The sequence below is a fragment of the Nannobrachium achirus genome, assembly GCF_963921795.1.
Source record: "Nannobrachium achirus genome assembly, chromosome: 7".
Taxonomy (NCBI): domain Eukaryota; kingdom Metazoa; phylum Chordata; class Actinopteri; order Myctophiformes; family Myctophidae; genus Nannobrachium; species Nannobrachium achirus.
In genome coordinates this window covers 6811842-6838788 of record NC_137816.1, presented here as the reverse complement: position 1 = coordinate 6838788, position 26947 = coordinate 6811842, and the positions used below count along the sequence as shown (strand labels likewise).

Genomic DNA, 26947 nt, shown 5'->3' with positions numbered 1-26947 from the left:
AACTGACGCCACTGGTTTGATTCTGGAGCTGCCGTGCTGAATGAACTTTTGTATTGAATGCTTCTGTCTGTGCTGGAACTGTAATCCACATCTGAGAGGCCGGTCTGCGGGACCCAGAAGCGTCTCCACTTCCATCCCACGCTGAAAGAAACGTTGTCAGGGGAGGGAGAGAAATGTATACATTCCCACAAAGGCCGTGTCTCGAAAAGCCGCAGCGTTGTTATTCTGTGTCTCGAACCGCGTCGGATAACCCAATCCTTTAATGGTTCCCCCGCCCCGCCAACTTACACTTAACCCCTGTGTCCAGCGTAGGCAGATTATTCTAAACTAGCCGTGAACCGAAGCGCTGTGATCCAAACACCCACTCCGCAGATCCTCGTGTGGCGGTGTGCCTCGGTGGTCAACCTCACGTTTTCGGGAGCTACAGCCCTTCCGTCTTTTTTAGCTGTGAGAAAAGGTACCGCCGCTGCTGCGCTTGAATAGATCCCCTGTTTCCTGTTCGGTCTGCCTGTGCGCCGCTGCTTGCTCTCTGTCCCTGCGGGTGATGTAATAACATGGAGTAGAACACCATATAAACTATACGGCTAATCCTTTACATTTCCTCGGTGTTACAGTGTCAGGGTTGCGGGGTCTCGGACGGTTTTCAGACCAAGGACCGCTTAGTTTTTGAGCGGTGGTAAACCGCTCCTATAAGTGGCTGTGCGTGTGTCTGTAGCCACTTTTCCTCAGCGTTTTGCCATAGCAATGTGTTTTCCTCAGCGTTTTGCCATAGCAATATGTGTGTGTGCGTATAGCCATATTACATCATATTACATCATATTACAAAATCCTAGACCTATCTGTAGACACTTTTCCTCAGCGTTTTGCCATAGCAATGTGTTTTCCTCAGCGTTTTGCCATAGCAATATGTGTGTGTGTGTAGCCATATTACATCACCAATTACATCCTAGACTTATATCCTAGTCTTTTTCCTCAGCGTTTTGCCATAGCAATGCGTTATGCAAGCACGACCACCGCTCACTTCACATTGGGTGTGATTTTTTATATATTTCATAGATAGCTTCATAAACTTCTTTGACAGCACTGTCTTCAGTGTATTGAAAACGTATGCTATAGGGGCGTCCGCTGGCCTACTGGTCCAGGCACATACCACTTAGGCATTGCACATAGGCATGGATGCACGACGGCGTCGCTGGTTCGATTCCCGATCCGGACAACCTTTGCCTCATGTCTCTCCCCCCATTTCCTCAGTCTACTGTCCTATCAATAAAGGCATAAAAGCCCCAAAACAAATCTTAAGAAAATATATATATATTTTCTATGAATATGTTGGATTCATGTTAATGTGTATTTTCAGACTGTTAAACTTTTAAACCCTCAATATTTAGTCAACTTGACCGTTGGCTCTTTACTTCATCTGCTCCTTTTTCCTCTAAACCAACTCCAATTTCTTTCTTCTTCTTTTGAGCTTGTAGATCTGCTATTTTTGGCTAATGTTCCCCAACAGAACCCCTGTAGTCACTCTGAGGACCCCCAAGGGGTCACAGACCCTCTGTTGAATACCCTTAGCTGATTCTAAGGCTATTATTTATTTATTCACATTTTTTACAAGTGCTTCTGCTTGACAGAATCCGACAGGAGAGAGAGAGCGATTTTGAGTGCAGAAGTTGAACCTACAGTGAAAGCGTTTTATGGTACGCAAGTGTGTAACTTAGCATGAGTCACCCGGAAGCAGCAGCAGAGACCGCTAATCCGGCCGACGCTCAAGCCTCCACCGACCCTGTGGACATTCCCAGACTCTGACTGTTATTTGTCATTAACCAGCTAGTGCCAACGACAAGCGTGTGTGTACACTGTGCATCAGTCATCAGTATAGACCGTACATGAGTTTCTATGAGGTGTTCCTGCGTGTAGGCTGTAGGCGGACTAGCATCTTTAACCCATTTAGACCTGAGGCCGATTCTACAATATGTCTTCTAAATATAGAAATGTATGTTTCTATATCAGTGGTGCTCAAATGTTTTCATGTCAAGGACCCCCAAAGTTGATATGTATTTGGCAGCCGACCCCCATCTCAAAATATGTTGTTCCAGGGACCCCCCATCCCCCCAGAACCAAAGATTTGAGTAAAAAAAATGTATTCAAAGATTTGCCCGAATGTCCACGATAAAAAAATAAAAATAAAAATAACACGCCCTCTATCGTAAACCACCGAAAATACCATATGAGGAGAATCTTGTCGTTGTTGGTATATTGGCCTCGGATTGAAATTGAAATCCATGGATGAATTGTGGTCCAGTTCCAATCCACCATAATCCCTGAAATTGTAAAAAATCCAAACAGAAATGATCTGGCCCAATAAAGTCTTCTTTGGGCCAGATCAGTTTAGAATTGTTTCTCCAAAGTGTAAACTGGATTACAGGGCTCTTCAACATTTTCAGGCCAGGGACCCCTCTGTTGAGAGAGAGAGATGAAGCAAGGACCCCCACAACCTGTTCATAGATTCCATATAGTTTCATTGTTTGACAGCACAATCATCAGGGCATTTTGGAACCATGTTAATTTGTGTTTTCATATATTTAACCACTTGAACCGTCAATACTTAATAAACTTGACCTTTCACTCTGTACTTAGTCTGCTCTTTTCCTCCTCTACACTGAAGCTCTTTGCCAAAAATAGCCGATCTACAAGCTCACAAACGCCTCGCAGCGCGAGGCGTTGTGAGCTTGTAGATCTGCTATTTTTGTCTAAAGTTCTCTAAAGAATATGGACACTAGGGTTCAAGTGGTTAATATAAAAGTTCTGAGGACCCCCTAGGGACCCTTGCTGTATTATAATAAGCTTAAAACCTGCATGATTGTTGGGGGGATCCAGAGACGTGCTGCATGGGGACCCATTATTCTCCTCTCTGTGTGTCCGTACAGGCATCCAGGACGACCCGTTCGGATGAGGACCGGGACACGGGCTGGGACGCCTGGGGAGACTGGAGCGACTGCTCCCGTACCTGTGGAGGAGGAGCCTCCTACTCGCTGCGACGCTGTCTCAATGGAGGGTAAGGTCCCTTCACTGCAGGGGTCTTCAACGTTTTCAGGCAAAGGAGCCCTTAGTTGAGAGAGAGATGAAGCAGGGACCCCCACAATCCAGACTCCATGTAGTTTCATCGTTTTACAGCACAATCAGCACAATCATCAGTGTATTTTGGATTCAAGTTAAATGTGTGTTTTCAGATATTTAAAGGACAACTTTAGTTTTTTACAACAAGGGTTCATATTTTAGATTGTAATTAAAGAATATAAAAGATGAGTGTTAAAATTATTTCATTTACTTCTTTCTATTGTTTTAGAGATTCTTATTTCAGTGGTTGGGGGCATGCGTACAAGTGGCTAAATATGTAATTTTACACAGAATAAGCCCATTCCCAAGATACAACGCAACCTTTTATGGTTGGATGTGACTTATGGGGGCTAGAAGTGTATTGCTATTTACAGTAGTAAATAGCAATAAAGAAACTGCTGGCTTAGTGTGTCTAAAAAGAAATATTTAGCCACTTTTACGCATGCCCCCATGCGTACGCATGCCCCACATTTTAACACGGTAAACGTGATAAAACAATAGAACGAAGGAAATGAAAACATTTTAGTTGTCCTTTAACCACTTGAACCGTCAATACTTACTAAACTTGACCCTTCACTCTGCACTTGGTCTGCTTTTTTCCCCCCTCTGCATCAGACCTCTTTTACTGCCAGATGTTGTTATTTATTTATTGGGTTTTGTGCCAGCAAAAGCACCTTACCTTTGCGATGTTATAGACAAAGATGTATTCATTTTTTTTCATCATTATTATTTTCTTTTCTCCTTAAATAGGTGTACTTTTCTATACTAGCAGTAGAGGGCAGCCTCATGCAAGAATTAATGTGAAATGGCCGCGGTAGGCTACCGTCCGTCAAGACAGCTCAATCGCTACAGAGCAATAGACCCAGAGAAAATAACAAGGAAGAGTGTTGTTACTCCATTGATGCTAACGTCCAGTGGGTTTTTGAGAGCACTTTTACGGGAGCTGTCTCTACGGTACACACCCGCGCGACCCCTCATCAGTTTACAGACATCAAAACAAGGTACAAAAGAACAAGCCAAAGAACGTACAATTGGCATCGCGCCGCCGGGAAAAATGGGGCGAACGGGAACGTCCAAAGCGGTAAAAGAGTTAATGTTCTCAGAATATGGATGTGGCAAGTGGTTAATATAAAAAGGAGGAAAAAGCTTCTATCAAACAAAGACTTGGAGGACCCCCTGTACTAACTCTGAGGACCCCCTAGGGGTCCCGGACCGCCTGTTGAAGACCCTTGATTCACTGTGCAATAGTGATGCGCGGGTCAGCTTTTTTTCATAACCTGCACGACCCACAGCCCGCACGAAACGTAACCCACCCGCGCCCGCGCCGCAGAACAATATATAAATCAACGAATCCGCCCGCCCCGCAACCCGCATTTAAAAAAAAAGATGGTATATCATCTCCACAATAGCTCATCTTTATATACGGCTCTCTAAGTACCCAAAGTCGCTTTACAGAAAGGTCTACAGTAGCACAATATTGTCATGGGCTAAATAAACAAACGTGTTGTTCAAATTGGGGTTTAGCCTAAAAGACATTCATTCAAAGACGTTCATTCTCTCTGGGGCATCGTCGGGGTAAGAATGGCGTTTCAGGTTTTATGTCAATGAAGCGTCAGCGTTAGTTTATGCAGGACATGGGAGTCAAGTGCTGCTCGGCTGTAGTCAGTTGTCAGTCAGCTCTGTTCTCATACCTCATTAACATATCTGCTGGTCATTATGTCACATGACTGCCATACTCCAATCAAAGCTCTCATCAGTAGGGAAGGCTCCTTTAAATAGAGCTTGCTTCTCTATCAATGCTTGGTTCCGGAGCTTCGGGATCATTTGCTGCTTGCTGCTGCGGCTGCTTTACTCTCTGGTTCTGCTCGAAAGCTTGGTGATACCATATGGTTCTGCTTTAGATACTGCTTACTACTGTGCTGCTTCAATAGCATGCTAGCCTGCTTTTATATCTGTTGCTATCACTATGCTACTGCTAACAGTATTATGCCTAATGTTAACTACAGCTATCATGATGCACTACTTCATTAGTTCTCATTTACGTGTTCACTACTACTCATAACTTGAACAAGGTCTCATCTAAAATGTATTACTAGCATGCTTGCTTCTCAATTCAACAGTATAGCATATGCTAACAGTGGTAGTAGTGGAAGCTTCAAATTGTTTGTAGCAACATAAGCTAACCGCATGCTTTGCTCTACAGTGCACCCCGAACCATGATGGCATTGGCTGTGATTTGTGCTGCCTAGAACAGTATGTGAACTGTTGTTCCTGCCCAGCTTCCAGTGCTGTTTGTCTCCAGCAGATGCCACACTGGTTTTCTTAAACCTTTAATCACAGGGCTACACTCTGCAAACACCAGCTAGTTCGGCAGCTAATCCAACATGTTGGCCGGTGTGGCTATACTCCCTTCAGATGCATGGCTCCAGGCAGGGATTCCCATCCTGCTTTAAACAGGTGTAGCCTATGCTATTATTTGATATCATGCATGGATGATATTCTGATGCTATTGCTCACTTCTAATAGAGCTTATGCCTCCTTTCCCAACATTGCTGCTAATCATATACTAATGCTACTTTTACTCTGCAGGCAGGTTGGAACTACTGAGTATATTTGTGTATTAAGATTAATGCTTTGCTCATTCAGGAATAATGTCAAGTGTTTACAGGAGTAGCACTGCCCCTTTAAGGGCAGAGCATAAGGGGAGGTGGCTGTGTCTGGGCCTGTTTGGCCATGCAGAAGCCTGAGTCTGAGTGTTTGTTGGGGACCTGTCCTGGAGGAATGGTTCAGCTAGTATTCGGTAAGAAGTCTTGAATCAAATATTGATGCTTAGATAATTCAGTGGTACAGCATTTCAAGATGTTAGAAGTTTTATTGAGGGGGTTAAAATGTTTAATGGTTAACATATGCCCTTTCAGGGGTGTAAGAACTTGTTACCATGAGAGAGATTGTCATGTGCTACAGTTGAATTAGTCCATATTCAACTATCTGCCACTACTTGGAGTAAAGTAGGTGAGATTACGGCATTCAAGCGAGGATCAAACACGCTCACTCTCACACTTGTTTAAGTATGGAAATGAAGGTTCTTGCACAGGTGATTATTTTGGCTTTATAAACACCATAGTAAATGTCCTGTGGTGGAAAGTTGATAAGGGAGGTTACTCATAACAAGGAAGTTAAATGGGCAATGCATCATGGGTAGTGTAGTCTATGTACTGCTACCATACACATTCACACTGTTATCAGTCTAGCAGTGTTGCCAGGTCTGCCCATTATAAGCAACTTGGTCTTGTTTCCCCATAACTTCTAGTTGTGGGTTGTTTTGTTCGGGCTTGTTCTGAAGTGAAGTTGCTTATTTGGCTTGCTTTCAACATCCTTCCAACATGCTTCCTGTTAGAATCAGCCTAGTCTGTGTGCAGAGTGGGTTAATTCCCCTTTTGAGCCACATGAGGTCAAGCAGCTACTGTGTGTGTAGTGTGTGGGGAGAGTTGAAGACTTGTTAGAAGGTTGCATGGGAAAAGTACAGTTGCGTGATGGTACAGGTCTTCTAAAAGGAGATCCTAGGAAGCTCTCCCTATTTACTCAGGAACCTTTGAGAGAGAGGTTTGAGTGAGAGGGATATTCCAGCATGGTGAGAGGCTTGTTCACTGCTAAATGCTATTGTTAGCGCATTTGGAACCTTGAGTTGTATAGAGTAAGAGGATACATTCCAGCATGGGGAGAGGCTTGTTCACTGCTAAATGCTAATGTTAGAGGCTAATGCTAGTAACTCAGGGGTTGTCATTGTCTCATGCTACAACGCTAGCATGGCAGCACTGGGATAGACATGTGAAAAGCTTGTTCACTGCTAAATGCTTATGTTAGCGGCTAACGCTAGTAACTCTCAGGGATGTCATATGTCTTGTGCTACAAACGCTAGCATGATAACACTTAAGTGGCCATGTGAAATGGATAAACTGAGTTGATTACTGTATCTATGCACAGCCAGTACATGCTGAACGTTGTTCGGAACAGCGTTAAACACTTGTTCTGTAATTTTGCTCACTGAAAGGCTCTTCGGTGTAAACTATTTACTGCAGGCTGGCTATTGCTTGACTCTACCATTTCTCAGTATGCTCAACTTATGCTCATGCTAAAGCTGCTACATGTCTGTTGCTAACAACACATTTCATTTCCAGGCTTCTTTCTTTATCAGTTGTGCTGCTATCTCGGATGCTACAATGATCACATAATTGTGCTAATGGCTTGTTGCTGCTGCTTCAGTCGGATACTATCATGTGTCCTATAATTTCAGCTATTGCTAGCTCCACTCAAACTGCTGCTGCCTGCTAGCATAACTGCTAATAATTACAGCTAATGCTACTGCTAGTTAATGCTGACATCATGTTTAACTTTACAGGCATCAGGTCTTATCATTGCAGCTTCAAGCTAAAGCTGCTACATGTTCTGCTAAATTGTGTTTTTCTTTATAGCTTCTTGCTGAGGCTGCTACATGTCTGCTGCTAACATCATGTTTAATTTTTCAGCTTCATGCTGGAGCTGCTGCAACATTTCATTGCAGCGTTGTGCTGCAGCTGCTGCGTGCTTTCTGCTAACATGTTTATCTTTATAGTTTCATCCACTAGTGTATAATACCATGAGGCCAGTCAGGAGCCGGTCGGCACTGCAGAGGGCATTGCTACTACAGCTTCAGCTAACGCTACTTCTGCTGCAACCATGAGCCTGCCTGCATGCTGCCTGTACTCCTGCCTGCCTGCACGCTGCCTGCCCGCCTGCTGCACGCTGCCTGCCCGCCTGCTGCACGCTGCCTGCTCGCCTGCTGCACGCCCGCCCGCCTGCCTGCTGCACGCCCGCCCCCTGCTGGCCCGCCTGCTTGCACGCTACAGATTCGGCAGACGGGAGTGGCTGCCTGCCTGTTTCATGAGCGACATCCATGTGTCGGGAATGGGATGATCGAGGATTCTGGATCGAGGATGCTCACCTGGACCTCCTCCCGAAGCCATGAAAGGCAGGTCATTCGTTAATCAAACTGCATCTTCATCTAAAGGCATAATTATATGGCTGATAAGTCAGATGTATTATATAGATTGCATGGTGATGGATGATAATAATTATAATTATAGTAATGATGATCGTTGCAACAAGGCTCAAGATGATTCTAAGTATATTCAAGTCTCTGCAGCACCTTATGATGGTAGGAGTTAATTAATATTCAGCCGGGTAGTGCAACAAGGCAATCCAGTCTACGTTCTCAACTAATACTTCTTTTATCCTCCATTTCATGGTATCTGCGTGGCCTCTGGCGAGGCAAGCTGTATCTGACCTTGGAAGGATGGCTACCAGAGATGCTTCCTGCAGCAACGTGGATGGCTCCACACCTGTACATCTCTCTATGCATTAAACTGGGCTGGCTCCATCACTGAAGCTATGGACACTGGTCCTCAGCAGTTATGACGTTGCGTTTGCCAGGAAGGAGGACATTCTGGCGACCCAAAAAGCATGGGCAGAGGAGACGGTTCTATCCGAGGCATCAAGGTGGTTGGCACAGGCATCGCAGCTGTTAGGGATCATTCAATCGCATGGTTACGTCCAATAACATGGGTAACCTTAAACAGCTCACTGGGGGTACAGCTCGGCAAGCGTAGCTGATCCATTGTGTACTTATTTGTATGATTCTTAAAAAAATCATCTGCTTAAGTAAAATATATAAATAATTATCAAATAATGCAATTAAATCAATCCAAGGCCAGCGGGGTGGCTGCCCCCGCTCATATGGTCTTTGCAAGAACATCTGCTTCTTGGTGGCTGCCCCCGCTCATATGGTCTTTGCAAGAACATCTGCTTCTTGATAAAGTAAAGTTATGTAAAATAACTGTTATATTTAAACTTTAAATAAATGTATCCAAGGCCAGCAGGGTGGCTGCCCCCGCTCATATGGTCTTTGCAAGAACATCTGCTTCTTGATAAAGTAAAAGTTATGTAAAATAACTGTTTTATTTAAACTTTAAAATAATTAATCCAAGGCCAGCAGGGGAGCTTCCCGGCTCGAATGGCCTTTCTTTAAGAACATCTGCTTCTTAAAATAGGCTAATCATTCAAGAATAGGCGAAGCTTCGCAGCTACACAGAATGGGTACATTTTCACTATCCATAGAATGATCTCTCTTTAAGATGCAGCTGTATCTTTTTTGCATAAGTTAAATAAATTCAACGTAGAGATCGCAGCCAGCGGCTGTTCACATAGTTACTGCTAAGCGTATAGGATGGCTTCTTTGTGGTAAAGACTCTGCAGTCTTTTTGCTTTAATCATATAGAAGTCTGCAGTGGCGCTCTGCTGCTTCACATAACCAGAGTCTGACTGACACAGGTTTTATGTGGCGTTGGGTTCCGTGTTTTGGGGGGTTTTAAAGCGCTCTCTGGTTGGCCGAGCCTCTGCCAAGACAGAGAGCAAGCTCATTAGTTTTGGGGGGTATTGCTGCGTTCCCTGATTTTGCTTAGCATGCTCAGAAATGCCTGCACAAAATTCAGGGAGCATCTCCGATCGCGGAGCCCTTCAAACGCCAAAATTAACTGTATTCCATTTATGCAATAAATGGTTAAATCTGCTTTACCTGTATTCAGTTTATGCAATAATGGTTAAATCTTCTTGACGTGAATGTTCGTGCCTAAAATGAAGCGTCAGCGTTAGTTTATGCAGGACATGGGAGTCAAGTGCTGCTCGGCTGTAGTCAGTTGTCAGTCAGCTCTGTTCTCATACCTCATTAACATATCTGCTGGTCATTATGTCACATGACTGCCATACTCCAATCAAAGCTCTCATCAGTAGGGAAGGCTCCTTTAAATAGAGCTTGCTTCTCTACCAATGCTTGGTTCCGGAGCTTCGGGATCATTTGCTGCTTACCTCCACCACCCCAGCCTCCACCTTTGCACGATCAGTCTGGCTAAATACTTGTGATTGTCTGATTAAGTTACATGTCAATGTAAAGTACTGTGATCTTGAGTTTCATGTCAATGTTGTTAAACTCAATACTGTGATTTTGACTAAGTTCATGTCAATGTTGTTAAGCTCAATACTGTGATCTGATTATGTTACATACTATGATCTGATTATGTTACATGTCATGGTTATTGCTTTTGCTATTCTATCCCTATGGGGGTATTGCTGCGTTCCCTGATTTTGCTTAGCATGCTCAGAAATGCCTGCACAAAATTCAGGGAGCATCTCCGATCGCGGAGCCCTTCAAACGCCAAAATTAACTGTATTCCATTTATGCAATAAATGGTTAAATCTGCTTTACCTGTATTCAGTTTATGCAATAATGGTTAAATCTTCTTGACGTGAATGTTCGTGCCTAAAATCATATTTATACAGCGCCTCGCACTTTAAACAGACAGCAAAAGACGGACAATATTAAATCCTGTAGGTTATTGATTAATCACCAGATTGGAGAGATGGGAGCGACTGGAGTCTCGAGGTGAGCGTGGTTGGTTCATTCAGTCAAAAAATCTGTCTCACTTGCGAAAGTTGTGTTTCAAATCGTATCCGTCGTTGACTGGCTGGTTATATAACTTAACCGACACACACATAAGTGAAATCCTGATCCTGTTGGTGGGCGGGTGGGGGCACCGGGTCAATCCGCGCATCACTACTGTGCAACCAACCAGCCAGTGATGGAAGAAGTACTCACATGTTTTACTCGAGTAAAAGTATCAATACTGTAATGTAGAAATACTCTTTGTTACAAGTGGAAGTCCCAAAGTGTACTTGAGTAAAAGTACAAAAGTGTCGGCATCGAAATGTACTTAAAACAACTTTTAAAAATAGCAAAGTGGCTGAAGTGGTTAGTGTGTTTTGCAATAATAATCAAAATCTATAAAGTAACTAGTACAGTATACTCCGTTGGTGAGCCTTTAGAGCACATCAGCTGGATTCAAATCTATGTTCTGTTTTGGAGAAAACACGAAACAATTTCTGTCCAAAGGATATTTTATCTAGCTACGTTGGCCCTGTTAATTTCACATCATTCCATCTGCCACTAAACATATTACTGAAACCTTGCAATCAGGCTTTAGGAGAATTACAGTGAAAATTATAGTTTGTGCAGTAACTAAAGATGGTGCATTTTTGAGTGAGCTGTTAATTTGTTAAACAGCAGCTGGAGGATTATATTTGTATGCTACATTAATGTCCAAAACATTTCTTCCACTTTGCATTTCAGTAATTTATGTTGGTTATTTCCTGGGGCAGGATGTGCAATATTTACTGTCTGATACATTTTTGAATGATTGAGACATGGATTTATGGAGGCATGCACAGCATTTCTAGAGGTGTGTTCGTGTGTGTGCACGGTGAGAGAGAAGAGGGAGGAGGACAGGAGAAAATACAGAAAGAAGGTGGTTCTCAACCTGGGGGGGGTCCCCAAATTATTATTATTATTTTTTTTTTGGGGGGGGGGGGGGTCCCCAGAAGATTTGCTTAATGTGAAACATTGTTTTCTCACTCAACAGTAAACACACCAAAATACAGTGTAAAGGTGGTTACACACTGCTGCGTTTTTCGTTGCGAAATGCGTTTTTCAGGGCAAGGAGAGAGAGAGATAGAGAGAGCAAGGGACCGAGTGGTGCGCGAAACGGGCGGCAGTGTGCAAACGTGACTGACACAACGTGAGGTTGATTTTTTTATTTGCGTGCTCGGAAATTCACTCCGATATTCGGCCCAAAAAACGCAGCAGTGTGCAACCAGCTTAAGTGTATACTATAGAGCAGGGTTCCCCAATAGGCGGCCCGCGGGCCATTTGCGGCCCGCGGGGGGCTACTGTCTGGCCCCCACAACCCCAGTAATAATGGTGGTATAAGAGCAGCAACAACACTAGTATATCGTCGTTGTCGGTTTGAAATCTCGTATCTCCAAATGTGTACGTTCTTTCGCAAATCATACAAGGCCGTCGCACAAAAGTAGTGAAAACAGCCGATCTACAAGCACACAACGCCTCGCACCGCGAGGCGTTGTGTGTTTGTAGATCGGCTGTTTTCACTAGTTTAAATCATTTAAAATTATAAATTCAAAACAACTGTTTTGGACATACAAGATTTTCACCCGACGACGACGAAAACTGTCGCTGGAGTAGTGGGTTTGGTACCCTAGTCATAATTCGGCCCTTGGGGAAAACTAATTGGGGAACCCTGCTGGGTATCTGCACATTTTTCAAATTGTGGAGCATGTCAAATATCAACGGCAGAAATTGTAAAAAATAGCCGATTGCGAGGCGTTGTGAGCATGTAGATCTGCTATTTTCACAATAGAACCGTGTTATACACAATGTAATGCCTCAACTATTTGTGCTCGTCAGGGTGGGGGGGGGGGTGGTCCCCAGTTAAAATATGATTATTTTGGGGGTCGTTGGCTGAAAAGGCTGAGAAGAACCACTGGGCCTATAGGAGGAGACCCTGACAGAGCCCAGACTGTCAGGGTCTTTCTGTGGAGTACTGAGGAGAACAGAGGGAGCTAGGGAAGGGAGGGAGGGAGGGTGAAAAGGGAGACAAAAGACAGGGGAGACACTTATCTACCGAGGGTCAGTGGTTGGTTCACTCTCACTGCTGCATACAGATAAATCCACTGGAGGAGAGGATTTCATTAAACCTATAGTATTTCTGAGACTCTACATTTCCACTCCACCGGTTTCCACATTCAACATTCAGCTCTGCCTCCCTCTCTCTCTCTCTCTCTCTCTCTCTCTCTCTCTCTCTCTCTCTCTCTCTCTCTCTCTCTCTCTCTCTCCCTCTCTCTCCCTCTCTCTCTCTCTCAGCAATGGCAATTTGCTGTGCGGTGTTGCTTGTTCAGGAAGTGTTCCATATCACGGGCAATCTATTTCATACCGTGCACTCGCTCTCTCTCTCTCTCTCCCTCCCTCCCTCCCGGCACAACATTAGCATTTGTCTCCATTGTTTCGGACTCCAACTCAACCCACGCTGAGCCGCGAGAAGGGACGTTTTTTCACTGCCGAAATGTAAAATATACGCTGTACATGGTACTAAAGGTCTTTGCACACTGTTGCATTTTTCGGGCCGAATATCGGAGTGAATTTCGGAGTGCGTGAATAAAAAAATCAACCTCATGTTATGTCAATCACATTTGCACACTGCCGCCCGTTTCGTATTTATTTTCGGACAGATTTTTTTCAGATTTTCAAAAAAAAAATAATCCCGATTTTCACAGCTGTCGCACTGAGTCCCTTGCTCTCTCTCTCTTTCCTTTCTCTCTCCACACGCAGTGCACGCAGTGCAGTGTGCAACCACCTTAACGCTTGCTAAGTGGCAGCTTGTGATTACAGGGGCACATTTAGTATCCCATTCACTGTAAGGGAGACAATAGGGGAGGGGGGACCAAATAACTCACGCACGTTTGCCTTTGGAATGCTCCGGAGGTGTTTTCTTTTTTACAGCACAGTCTTTGTCATATTAGGACCACTGTTGCTCAATTGAATGTTTCCTGTGGAAGAATGCTTCTTCTCCGCAGGACGTAGAGTTGCCGTTGATGAGACCCAGATGTTTATCTCCCCTCGCTCAAAGCAAAGGCCGCCGAGGAAGGCCTTTTAAAGGCTTGTGAATACAGTCGCATTGTTTTTCTTGCGACCACTTAGTCTACAGTACATTGATTGATTGACTAACAGGCTTTATCATTTAGGTCACATCCCAGTTACTGTGGTCTATACTTTAACTGGTAAAAATATTCTGTTTTAGAGGTTGTCACCCGCTTGGGTGTGTGTGAGTTAATACTCACACACACACACGTGCAAGTGTACGCACACAAGTACACGCATACACACACACGCACGCACGCACGCACGCACGCACGCACGCACGCACGCACGCACGCACGCACACACACACACACACACATACACACACACACACACACGCACACACAGTATGCCGTCATGGTACTTTAAAGCACTTACAATAACAGCGGCCATCAAATTACATCAAATTCCCCCTGATTGTCTCTAATTACACGTGCAGCAGAACGTCTGCACGATGATAAGTCTGAGCTTGGTTTTTATCACCCGTGTGACCTGTTCCTCTTTCCTGCCCGTTTGAAGTCTGTCTGATGAGAGCCCATCTCCTCAGAAGAGTCTTAAAGAGTCCCAGTTCAGCCAGCCAGTCAGTCAGTCAGACCAGGGACATGCTGGGCCCCTGATTCAGCCCGGGAAAAAGAGTTGGAGAGGCCCTCATTGCGCGCTATAGAGAGAGATCTCTCTCTCTTTGCGGAAAAAAAAATACATTTGAAACTTGGAGATACGAGGTTTCTGCCCGACAGTGACGATTTACTTTGTTGGCCGCCCAGCCCCCAAAATGGAACGAAGGCCGTCATTTTATTTTTTATTTTTTCCTAATGGCCGGCCTGGACCAGGCCGGGAATGAACCGGCCGTTCGGGAGTTGTCCCGCTTTTCCCAATGGCCAGCACGTCCCTGAGTCAGACGGACAGACGGACGGACGGACGGACGGACGGACGGACGGACGGACGGACGGACAGACAGACAGGCGGAGTGCAGTGCGGTGTGGCCCCGGCTGCCCCAGCCCCTCTGAGAGCACAGCACGTCTGGAAGTGATTGGGGGGCCTGATTTGTTCAGACGTCTTCCACTGCACTGGGAGATTCACACTCCAGTTATTGGAGAAACATCAATGTGCAAGCCAGGACACCTGCTGAATTCCTACTGGGACCTTGCGTGCGTGTGTGTGTGTGTGTGTGTGTGTGTGTGTGTGTGCGTGCGCGCGTGCGTGCGTGTGCGTGCGTGTGCGCGTGTGTGTGCGTGTGTGCGCGCGTGTGTGCGCGTGTGTGCGCGTGTCTGCACATTTTGCATTCCTGTACAGTGTAATACCACTGAATAATAATGGATATAAAACCCTTTTTTAAATTGAACTGACCTAGTAGCCTACAGTTTATTAAAAGTAATCCAACCGCTATTATTTATTCTGTAATTAGATTTGAATAATCCATAACTTGACATGACTTGACGCAGTATGCACTCGTGGACTCATTGAGCTCAGAAGGTTGGAGTGTTTGCTCAGACTGATCAATTTACCAATAGAAATTCGATGAAAAAAATGGGAAAAAAAGTCATTGTTAGAGTTGTTGGGCATGGTCATACAGTAAGCCTTGCTGAGCTATGAGGCCCATAGGGCAGGAGACTATTTCCTGTTTCTGTAGCGTGAGTCATCTTGATGTGTACTGTAAACCCCCTGGACATGACACTTCTATGTCACAGGAACTTACCCCCAACCCAACCCTTGATGCTGTGTGTCAAGCAGGGAGGCACTGGGTCCCATTGAGTGTTTGGTATGACCAGCCAACAATAGGTCTCTGTGTCAAAGATTCTGATCTTGTTGTCCTAGTGCCCATACCCCCCAAATACAAACATCTTTGTGCCGATGATGGTGGCAGAGTGAGATCGTGAAACAGGTGGTGTAGTTCCCCTGGTGTTTATTAAAGACCACATCGTTGTTGTGGTGTCCAACTTGTAGACGTCATTAATGCATCCAGTCAGCTGGTTGTATCCTCCATGGATAAACATGTCCTTCTCCAAGACACAGGCTGAATGGCTGGACTTCGCCTCTGGAACAGTTCCAGAAACCTTGGGCTTGAACCATCTGTGGGTGCCGAAATCAAATGCATAAAGAATGTTGTCCCTGTCCCCATTAAAGGGCCACTTCACCCCTGGGACAACACTATTTTATTTTATTGTTGTTTGGGACACGATCAACACAATCCCAAGTTATTTTTTGTGTTCAGTCTGTTTTTTTTAGATATTTTGGTATTCAGCATGTGCTAGTGATGCATTTTGCATCATATGATGCAAAACGCATCACTGGATGACGCAAAACGCATCACCAGTACATGCTGAATATTAAAATATCTAAAGAAACAGACTGAACACAAAAAATAACTCCGGATTGTGTTGATTGTGTCCCAAACAACAATAAAATAAGATAGGGTTGTCCCAGAGGTGAAGTGGCCCTTTAATGGTAAACCATTTGTCTTCAAGTGTGGTCTTAAGTGTGATCTTACAATGAACTGTCCCACCCCAGATGTAGATGATATCTCCTATCAGTACAGCTGCGTGGCCATGGCGCGTGGAGGGAGCATCAAGGGAACATTCTCTTCCTCCAGTTATCACTGGGGGCAACGTCATCCAGCACAAAGTCACTGTGCTGAAGACGTGCACATCAATCTGATCTGTGTTGTAGATCTCTCTGTTAGAGAAGAACACTCCAAATGAATACACCTTGTCCTCCGCTGGCCCAGCAGTACAACCAAGGAAGTGGTAGGTCTGTGGTCCTCTATTCAGGGGCACTGATCAGCACAGCATCTTTATCTCTGTGTCTCTGTAAAACTCTCTGTCTTCCTTTGTGTTTTTGTCTTCCTTTGTGTCTTACTCTGTCTCAGTCTGTCTCTTCCCTGTCTCTCTGTGTGTCTCTCTAGATGTCTTCAACATCTTATATAGGCTGACAAAGCTCTTGTCTGATCTCATACCAACAAACTAACGTCATGTTTAACAACACAGATTTGTGCAGGTGTCCTTAATTTGGCATTCAGTGACGACACCATTATAGAGTAAGTTAGCCAATCAGGAAGCAGCAAAAATGATTATGGTCAACTTAGCCAATCAGGAAGTAGCATTCTCGGTGACGTCACCATTATAGATTAAGTGCATTGAGTTCAACAGGGGAGTGGTGCTAGCTTGACGATTGGTCGAGCTTCACATGACGTTCTGGCTATCAATAGGCAGGCGTTGACACTAAGGGTTGCCCACCTGCCCCTAGCAGGTAAATTAAACTTTGAGGCAGGTGGTGTTTGCTTTCGCGTTGCCCGACCGGGCAAGTGCTTGTTTGAGAGGGGACGCAAAGGTCTATAATCACAACACGAGATACAGTATCTGTCTGAAAACTTTAAATTTGGCCAGAGCACTCCGTCTTCTGGTGTGTGGAAGGTAAAATAGGTTTTCACTGTTGCTACACTGTGTTACAGTGTTATATTAAACAGTAATTCAAATTTTACCTATAATTTTATAATGGACAATTTACTTTTCGGGCAACTGAGCATGACCTTTTGGCAAGTAGAAAATGACCTGTACTTGCCCGATGGGCAAGCGCCTCTGAGACCTTAGTGTCAAATAGTTGCCTGATAGGCAACCACACTTGCAATTTCCAATTGCATCTTTTCTAGTCAGTTATATTATTGACTTTGAGCACTTTGTGTCAAGATCTAGGCCAAATGTAGGCCACACTTTGCCTCCCGGACAAAGCCAGATGTTGGAGCTTGCATCTTCCAGCTGCATCAGCGATTACAGGGGCCAAGCATAGGATATAGGAAATAGGATTAGGACCAATAGCCACAAAGCGTTGTGGTGTGAGCTTGTATATATGCTATTTTCAAAAGATTTTTATGCATTTGAAAACCGTACTGAGAAACAAACAATGAGCAAGAACTGTCTTTGGAGTTTTTGTTATACATACTAGCTCTAGTCCAGAGCGTTAGTGAGGTCTCTCTAACACTCTGCCAGGAAGCAGGCTCAGGTACAGGAGCAGGAATTCCACTGCCTTACGAGTGCTCGACTTCAGTAAAAATAATCAAAACTACTTTGCTACTCACCTAAACAAATTAAGGTAGTTTTGAATTGTTGAAAGTCTATTCTCTGCAGTGGGAAACCTCTCAGCACCCAACCCACTCTGTAAAATACACTAATTTTGTCATGAAATCAAATCCACCTCGACCGCTGCAGTTGAGCATTATTATTCCTGGGTTGTGTCTGCGGCGGTGGAGTTGGATGCACATTATGTATGTTTGAGTGTGCACGTACGTGCGTGTGTGCAGCACGTGAGCTGTTGTAGAAACTGGAAAATGCCATATCGTAGCTCAATGGTAAACACATTCAGCTCTTGAGCTATCTGGGGTAGAAGATGAAGATTACATAGCGCTGCTTTAAACAAAACAACATCACTTACCCTACCTTTAAGACCAACATACAGGTAAACACTTCTAATGACATGCAAGGTTGATGCCTGGGTCAACATTGGATGAAAATATCACACCCAATGTGAAGTGAGCGGTGGTCGTGCTTGCGTAACGTCTTCAGACTAGGATATAGGTCTAGGTTGTAATTGGTGATGTAATACAGGCTACACACACACACATTGCTATGGCAAAACGCTGAGGAAAAAGTGGCTACAGACACACGCAAGACACACGCACAGCCACTCTATGGAGCGCTCAAAAATAAGCATACAAATATAATTGGGGCTTAAAAAAAAGAAGAAAATAACCTACCCAAAAGATTTCATCTGACGTGTCATGTGTTTTGTGTAGCGAGGGGGGCTTGATGAACATGGAACTTCACAGTAGTGTGGGCGGCAATGGCTCAGGAGGTAGAGCGGCCACTTCGGAACCGGAAGGTTCCCAGTTCGATCCCGGGCTCACCCAGAGTATCGAAGATTCCTTGAGCAAGACTCTGTACCCCTAATTGCTCCCGATAAGCAAGTTGGTGCCTTGCATGGTTTCCTCTGCCATCGGTGTGTGAATTTCTGTGTGAATGTGTGTGTGGGTGAATGTAATGCACAATCTCTGTAAAGCGCCTTGGATAAAGACTCTGTATGAATGCACCATTTACCATTTAGTGAAGTGTTTCCTCAACATCATTGCTGTCCTGGTTGTTATCTCTGAGCACATCTAAACTCCCACCTGATGTCTTGTGGGAGACCCGAGTGCTCCTGACCATGCTGGCTAACCGCCAGCTTGCACAACGTCTTCAGACTAGGACTCAAATCTAAGACGTACAGGTCATCGAACTCCCCGGTGTCACACTCGCCTCCAAAGAGGACGGAGCGATCCCCCACCACGCAACAGCAGGTCCCATATCTCCCGGACGGGTGGCGCTTCCCCTTGGGCACGACCTTCTTCCAGGAAGAGCTCTCCGGATTGAATTTCCACAGATCGTCGAAGGTCGCGCGCTCCCAGGTGCGGCCACCGAATATGTACAGCTCTCCGTTGTAGGCAAAGGCTGAATGACAACAGCGTCCCTCTGGGTGTAGCTGTGCAGAAGGTGTGCTCAGCCAGCTGTTGGTCTCAGTGTCGAACACCCTGACGTCGCTGTAGCAGCCTTCTTTTGCGCTGTAATCTTCTTCGTTACGGCAGCCGCCGAATACAAACATCTTTGTCCCGATGACGGTGACAGAGTGAAACTGCGAGACAGACGGTGAAGTTCCTTTAGCGTTAATTAAAGACCAGACCATGGTGATGGTGTCCAACTTGTATATGTCAGTGCGTGGAATGACATATCCTAATGCCATATTCCACCGATCACATGTTCCGTAGATGTACATTACCGTGGCCAAGACGCAGGCTGAATGACCTTTCATCTCCCGTGGAACAGCCCCAGAAATCGTGGGCTTTTGCCATCTGTGGGTGTGGACGTCAAATGCGTAAAGCTGGTTGGAGTAGCTCCACGCGTTTGTGTACCCGCCCCAGACATAGACGACGTCTCCTATGAGCACGGCTGTGTGGTAGCAGCGCGCGGAGGGGACCTCGAGGGGAGCTTCTCTTCTTCCAGGTGCTGCCACCGGGGGCAGTGTCCTCCAGCGCATAGACACTGTGCTGAAGACGTGCACCTCCATCTGACCCGGTGTCAGAGCTTCAACGGAGGACGTCTTCCCTTCCCATCCTCCGAAGGAGAACAGCCGGTCCCCCGCCGCCACGGCTGCATGGAAAGATCTGTGCGGACCCCCGTCGAGGCGCTCCACCCAGTGGGTCATCCCACACTCCAGCACCACCACCACCACCGTGGATCAGAGTGGATTCGTTGAGCCTTACTCCGTAAGGTGTGATAATAGTGATATCAGTCTGGATTGGTTTCGGGACCGTTAAGGAAGAAACCCCGTTGCGGTGACCGGATCGCTTTGAAGAATGGGATGATATTTGGTGCAACTTCCCCATATATTGTATATTGTGATGTCACAATATCCTATATTAAATTTGGCTTAAGGGAGGACCGGCATGACTCAGCCATAATAATCATATAAGTGTTGGCGCAAACAAATCAGTCAGCTCCATATATGGGCACAAAAGGGGGCATGTCCATGGGCATATACTGATGACATCAGGGATCTCCACATATGGGCATAAAAGGGACATGGACTGACGAATAAAGATATCTCCATATATGGACATGAAAGGGACAAGGACTGACAGATACAGAGATCTCCATATATGGGCAATTGGGCGTAAGATGACAATGACTGACAGATTCAGATATCTCCATAATCTGGGCAAATCATTCGGATCGGTGGTGCGACATAGATGTGAGGCCTTCATAGCGACGCAGAGGGGAGCCTGTCTAATTTCCAAGATTTTCCAGATGTTCTTTCCGGATCGCCATATTTCAACTTTGTGAAGCGGTGAAAGCCGCTTCCAAGGAGTGGCTTTGTGTGTCCCATGTCCATATATGGTCATTTCAGTCCAGAATGAACAGGTTTCATCTGTCCCGTACGTCCAGAATATGTGTGTAGTGTCCGTCCCGGTCTGATGATTGGATACTTTGAGGATTGGTCAAGCTTCACATGACAATTCGGCCCTCCAGATAAAATCATTCATTCATTCAGAATATAAAGAATGTATAGATCACAGAGTTCATAACTCTAGAACACATAGAATAAAAGTTCACCGCTTCACTTCGAACCAAGGTTTGATTTTTGTTATTGTTTTTCAGTCAATTAATGCTCTACTTTGTCACACGGAATGTAGCAAAAATAGCCAATCTACAAGCTAACGCATCACATTTAGCGTCGTGAGCATCTGCTATTTTTCCTTTTTTAATACATGAGAACTTGTTAAACTGGTTATGTGGGTTTTATTATATATTGTAAATATAGAACCAATTGAATTATTAACAAGAGCTTGTGACTAAATAACATGCACTACATCACGACACACCATATTTGGTCGTCCCAGTGAGACTGCTAATGACATCACTGATGACATCACTCAGTGTATAAATACAGGAGGTGGTTGCTGTTCTGTACAACAACGGACAAAGCGGAACTTGGAGCTAAAGCTAATAAAATCTCTTCCTCGTCATGCTCCATTGCCTTGGTAAGAGACGACCACTCTACTGACCACCGTTGCAGTTCATACCGAACAGACGGAACAGTGTGTAACCCTTTTTTAAAGGTATTAAATGAGGATGAACACGTTCCTATCGAGGCTGAGCGAGCTGGGGTCCTTCGTCCTGTCGGCGCTGGTCGTCGTCACGCTGGCCTGCTTCCTCTCGACAGCGCTGAAAGACCGAGGCCTCCCCTCCTCCTCGGGCGCGCCTGCGGACGTCCGCTTGTCCCGCGTCCTGCTGAGGCAGGACGCCGGAAGGAGAGGCGACCTGGCCTACGTCACGTTCGACCTCTCGGCCGACTTCGGGCCCGTCTTCGACTGGAACGTCAAGCAGCTGTACGTGTACGTGTGCGCCGAGTACGCCACCCCTGGCAACAAGGTGAACCAGGTGGTCCTGTGGGACAAAGTCCTGCTCCGGGGAGACCAGGAGGGCTCCCGACTACGCCTGAAGGATGTGCAGTCCAAGTACCTGTTCCTGGACGACGGGAGCGGCCTGAGGGCCAACGGGAACGTGACGCTGATGCTGGGCTGGAACGTTGTGCCCCTTGCCGGAGGAGCACTGCCCCTGGTGGCCGACGGAGGGGGCAGCGGGCGCGTCAGCGTGCCGTTCCCCGACACGTACGAGACCGTCAAGGTTTATTAGGATGTTTGTTTGTTTTGGCCAAGCCCCCAGAACAGCTTGTAAATATTGAAGCTACTGCCCCACTGGCCAAAGCTGGAACTGCAGGCAGGGTGAAAAATACATGCACGATCAAAAGAGCACGCCCCTGGGGTCTGCCATGGGTTTCAATGGACGCAAGCAACTTGCATTGAAAGGAATAGCTGGGGCGGGGCTATTCGTTTTCTATTATACCGTATATATAATATATACTCTATGGTTTTGGCACGCTGGTTCTCGCACCCGGGGGTCCCGGGGACCATCGGAGACCTTTACGGGTCTGTAACTCGGAGCCCCTTCTCCACTAGAGGGCTGAACTCCGAGGGGGTCCACCCCCTTGGGGTTCAGGGGGGGTCCACCACATATATTTTTAGTGAAGGGCACACACCTTACCAACTGAGCTATTCGATCCACAGACTGTAGACTGTGAGAAAGCATTCCACAGAAATGATTTTTCTTCCACTATTTAAAGAAGCTATCCCTTTACAATGTCTATTGGCTCATGGAGGCTTACATTTTTTCCGCGTACAAACTTTTCAACTGGGATTTTAGATAATGGTCCTTAGATTGTGTGTAGAATGCTCCATTGCTCAAAAAACCCAGGAGAAAACTGGGTTTAATTGTTTTTCAAACTGCTCAAAATGGTGGAAAATCTGAGCTTACTGGTCAAAGAGACATACAGTATGTGCTCCTCTTGCGTCAAGCCACTTTTCCTCAGCGTTTTGCCATAGCAATGTGTTTTCCTCAGCGTTTTGCCATAGCAATATGTGTGTGTGTGTGTGTGTGTGTGTGTGTGTGTGTGTGTGTGTGTAGCCATACTACATCACATTACATCACCAGTTACATCCTAGACCCATCTGTAGCCACTTTTCCTCAGCGTTTTGCCATAGCAATGTGTTTTCCTCAGCGTTTTGCCATAGCAATGTGTTTTCCTCAGCGTTTTGCCATAGCAATATGTGTGTGTGTGTAGCCTGTATTACATCACCAATTACCATTGAAGACGTTATGCAAGCACGACCACCACTCACTTCACATTGGGTGTGATTTTTTTTAAATAGCAGATCTACAAGCTCACAATGTCTTGCAACGTGTCCTGGCCGCTTGTTTCTTTGGCAAAATCTGGCAAAACACTGATTCCCTGTTCACTTCCTTACTAGGGAGGAGCAGCAGCACACAGAGATACACTCAATGGCGCCCTCTGTAAAAGGCAACAGCAGCCTCTGGAGAGGACCAGGAATAAGGTGAATAGGTTGATATCTCCTCTCCCTCTGGCTTAGCTCTGGTCCATTACGTCAGTGGTTCTCAACCTGTGGGTCGGGACCCCCAGGGGGGTCCCCAAATTATTTTGGGGGGTCCCAAGATGATTGAATTAATGTGCAACATTGTTTTCTCACTCAACAGTAAACAAACCACCATAAAGTTTAAGTGTATAGAGGGTATATTATGCACATTTCTAAAGTGACAATTTAAGGACTTTTTAATACTTCTTAAATGACAAATTAAACATTGGCTAAATTGTCAAATATTAGAGGCAGAAATTGTGAAAATATCAGATCTACATGCTCACAATGCCTCGCGTTGCGAGCATGTAGATCTGATATTTTCACAATAGAACTGCGTTATACAAAATGTAATGTCTCAACTCTTAGTGTTTGTCAGGATGGGGGGGTCCCCAGTTCAAATATGTTTATTTTGGGGGTCACAGCCTGAAAAGGTTGAGAACCACTGCATTACGTTAGGAGTTCTAACGTGCAACACAAACACACAGGCAGGCCATAGAGGCAGGCAGTCAGAGGCACTGCCTGGCGCGCACACAGAAAGGAACATATTTTATGTGCATTGTCCCTTTACCGGGAGTTAGTTAGCAGCCATGGTCTGATCCATCCATTCACGCAGCTCAGTGACGCGGGCGAACCCACCGGGATAGTCCCCCCTGTGGTCCCTGTCCCTATGGACCCAGGAGATCACACCAACCAGAGTCCAAGCACCATTCTTCTCACAGACCAGTGGTCCCCAGAGTCACCAAAGCAGGAAGAGACTCCATTGGCTCCGGCGCAAATCGTCTGCTCAGTGACATCGTCTCCCCAGTATTTCTTGCACTCCTCATTAGTGAGGAGAGATAGAGCAGCCTGCTGGAGCCGGGCAGGGGTGGGCCTGTTAGGGTGGGTCCGGCCCCTGCAGCCAGACTTCACACACATCATTTCACCCGGGAAGCTGTCACTGGTCTCTGCCACGCACACCACAGACACATGCATGCCCAACTCTGCGGGCCTGGCTAACTTGATCAGTGCGATGTCATTGTTCAGCCGGATGGGGTGGTTGTATTGTGGGTGCTTGAAGAACCTCTCCACCTCTATGGTCTGGATGTCCTCGGCGTTGGAGGAGCGGTCGTGCTCGCCCAGGATGGCGCGGTCAGAGAGTTTCACAGAGCAGTGTTCTGCGGTCACGATCCAGCTCTCGTTGATCACCAACATCCAGTGCGACCTGGTATATATATCCACCTGTTTCCACCAGAATTTACTGTAGCATTATCTGCGGGACACTTCCGGTGAACAGCAGACATACCGGTACAAGCTCACGTCGCGTCGCAGTTGCAGCCGCTGTGAGCTTGTAGATCACACTCGGCTGCGGCGCTGGAAGCTGCCTGCACCTTCTGCGCAATGCATGATGGGACTTTGGAAAGTTGTGGATAGACAGAGGACGCGTCTGAAACACCGAACGTAGGACACCACAGGTTACTATAATATAACTAGAAAGATGAAATTGCAAATTGCAAGTGTGGTTGCCGACGTGACTATATTCTGCTGCAAGCTAACTGTCATGTAAAGCTCCACCAATCCTCCAGCTAGCACCACTCCCACATGTGTTTCCACCAATTTCCAATTGCATCTGATTCAAGGTAAAAACCCCTTCAAATAAAGTTTATCTAGAAAAACTAGACCAGGTCAACCTGGTTGTGCCAGACCCCCTGTCTGTCATCATCATTTATGACATCATGCCTTTTGTAGGCATGTCATCATCATGTCATCATCATATATACCCTTTATATAGAAAAGGGACAGACCGACATTTGCTTATGTAGGCCTACCCATTTCATGGGTCTGGCAATAATGTTTCCCCAGGACTACAGTGTGGTTAACCACACTAACTAGTAGCCGGGGAGCCACAGGCCCAAAATTTGAGATGACCTGTGATGTCATGACATACTTTTTGAAGCGGTGAAAACCGCTTCCAATGAGTGGCTTTGTGTGTCCCACGCCCATATATGGTCATTTCAGTTCAGAATGAACAGGTTTTATCTGTCCTGTCCCGTCCGTCCGTCCGTCCGTACGTACGTACGTACGTACGTACGTATGTGTGTAGTGTCCGTCCCGGTCTGATGATTGGATACTTTGAGGATTGGTCAAGTTTCACATGACAATTCGGCCCTCCAGATAAAATCATTAATTCATTCAGAATATAAAGAATGTATAGTTCATAACTCTAGAACACATAGAATAAAAGTTCACCGCTTCACTTCAAACCGAGGTTTGATTTTTATTTTTGTTTTTGAGCTGTGGTAAACCGCTCCATAGTGGCTGTGTGTGTGTCTGTAGCCATTTCTCCTCAGCGTTTGCCATAGCATTGTGTGTTTGTGTGTGTGTGTGTGTGTGTGTGTAGCATAGCCTGTACTGTACATCCTAGACTTAAATCCCAGTCTGAAGACGTTATGCAAGCACGACCACCGCTCACTTCGCATTGGGTGTGATTGCCAGACCCATGAAATGGGTAGGCCTACATAAGCAAATGTCGGTCTGTCCGGGTTTTCTATATAAAGGGTATATATGATGATGACATGATGATGACATGCCTACAAAAGGCATGATGTCATAAATGATGATGACAGACAGGGGGTCTGGCACAACCAAGGTTGACCTGGTCTAGTTTTTTTATAAAACTGCAATATTCATTGGCTATTTTTTTTAAGAAAACAACAACAAAGCATGTTTCAAAAATTAAAACATTGGTTACACTTTTTGGATAGCAATTGGATATAAAATGTTGTAAAAGTTTCTTACTTTCCAAACTGATATCCAGCTGGCTGGCCAGTGAAGCAGACACAACCTTTGTGGAGTCCCATAGCGTCAGCTATGACCTGGTAAAATGCAGTCAGACCATGACTGTGTGCGGTTCTGTGCTGCAAGGCCTACCCAGATCAACAGCATAGCTGATGGCATCAAGTCCAGAGCCAAAATGCTCAAATTGAACTATATAGCGTTGGAGAGTTTTGGTATGCTTAGTGTGGACCATTTTCTGATAAACTCTCCTCAAGGATGGAGGAGGTGCACATTGATTTATTGATTGATTGATTGATTGATTGATTGATTGATTGATTGATTGATTGATTGATTGATTGAATACTTTATTAACATGCTTTTGCACGGTACAGGTAGTACAGTCAAAAGCTATGCTAAAAGGATAATACAAAATGCACCAGGAGGTTTGTTTCAATTGTGGCCCATTATACTCAATGTCATCGGTAAGACTTAAAATACATACTACTAGTAAGACACCTCAGGGCGTCCCAGATATGTCCCTAATATTGATGACATTGGGACAGGGATCTCCATATATGGGCATAAAACGTATGTTAATTAGTAAAGCCAAGCAGGGCCTTAATTGGCGAGTTAGGGCCTGGGTTTGATGCCTCCATATATGGGCATAAGGGGGTACAGTATGGGCATCATCTGGGAATGCCCATACTGTATATGGATATTTTATTTATTTTATCCTTTATTAATATATATCCATATACATATACGGACTTAATAGTAATGTTTTCGGGGAAGTTAGGGTGTAAATCAGAGTAAAGCAGGCTCTTGGGCCAGTTAGGGCCTGGGATTGATGACATCAGAAATCTCCATATATGAGCATTAAAGGGATTTTGTTTCTGGAAATGCCCATATAAGGACTTTTTATTTTATTTTATAAGTTTGCGCCAAGCCCCCAGAAACCTGGGGGCGCCCTGAAACCAAATGGA

At 45.4% G+C, this 26947-nt stretch overlaps 2 protein-coding genes and 1 pseudogene across 3 annotated transcripts in view; 2 read left to right on the top strand and 1 right to left on the bottom strand.

Annotated features, from left to right (window-relative positions):
- adamtsl3 (ADAMTS-like 3) overlaps positions 1-26947 on the top strand; it is a gene marked incomplete at both ends in the record, with an annotated part of 420411 nt that overhangs the window by 117171 nt on the left and 276293 nt on the right. The window contains one exon of the mRNA XM_080729421.1: positions 2925-3052. Coding sequence (XP_080585547.1) covers positions 2925-3052 — 128 coding nt within the window. The remainder of the gene's footprint in view (positions 1-2924; positions 3053-26947) is intronic.
- Positions 21349-21912, top strand: LOC308287986 (signal peptidase complex subunit 3-like; the record flags this gene model as incomplete). The annotated part of the gene is made up of 1 exon (XM_080729337.1): positions 21349-21912. The coding sequence occupies one exon, from the start codon at positions 21349-21351 to the stop codon at positions 21910-21912; it is 564 nt and encodes a 187-aa protein (XP_080585463.1).
- On the bottom strand, positions 23785-24401 carry LOC308287985 (chymotrypsin A-like; annotated as a pseudogene). Its single transcript has one exon. The product of its transcript is annotated as a chymotrypsin A-like (transcript).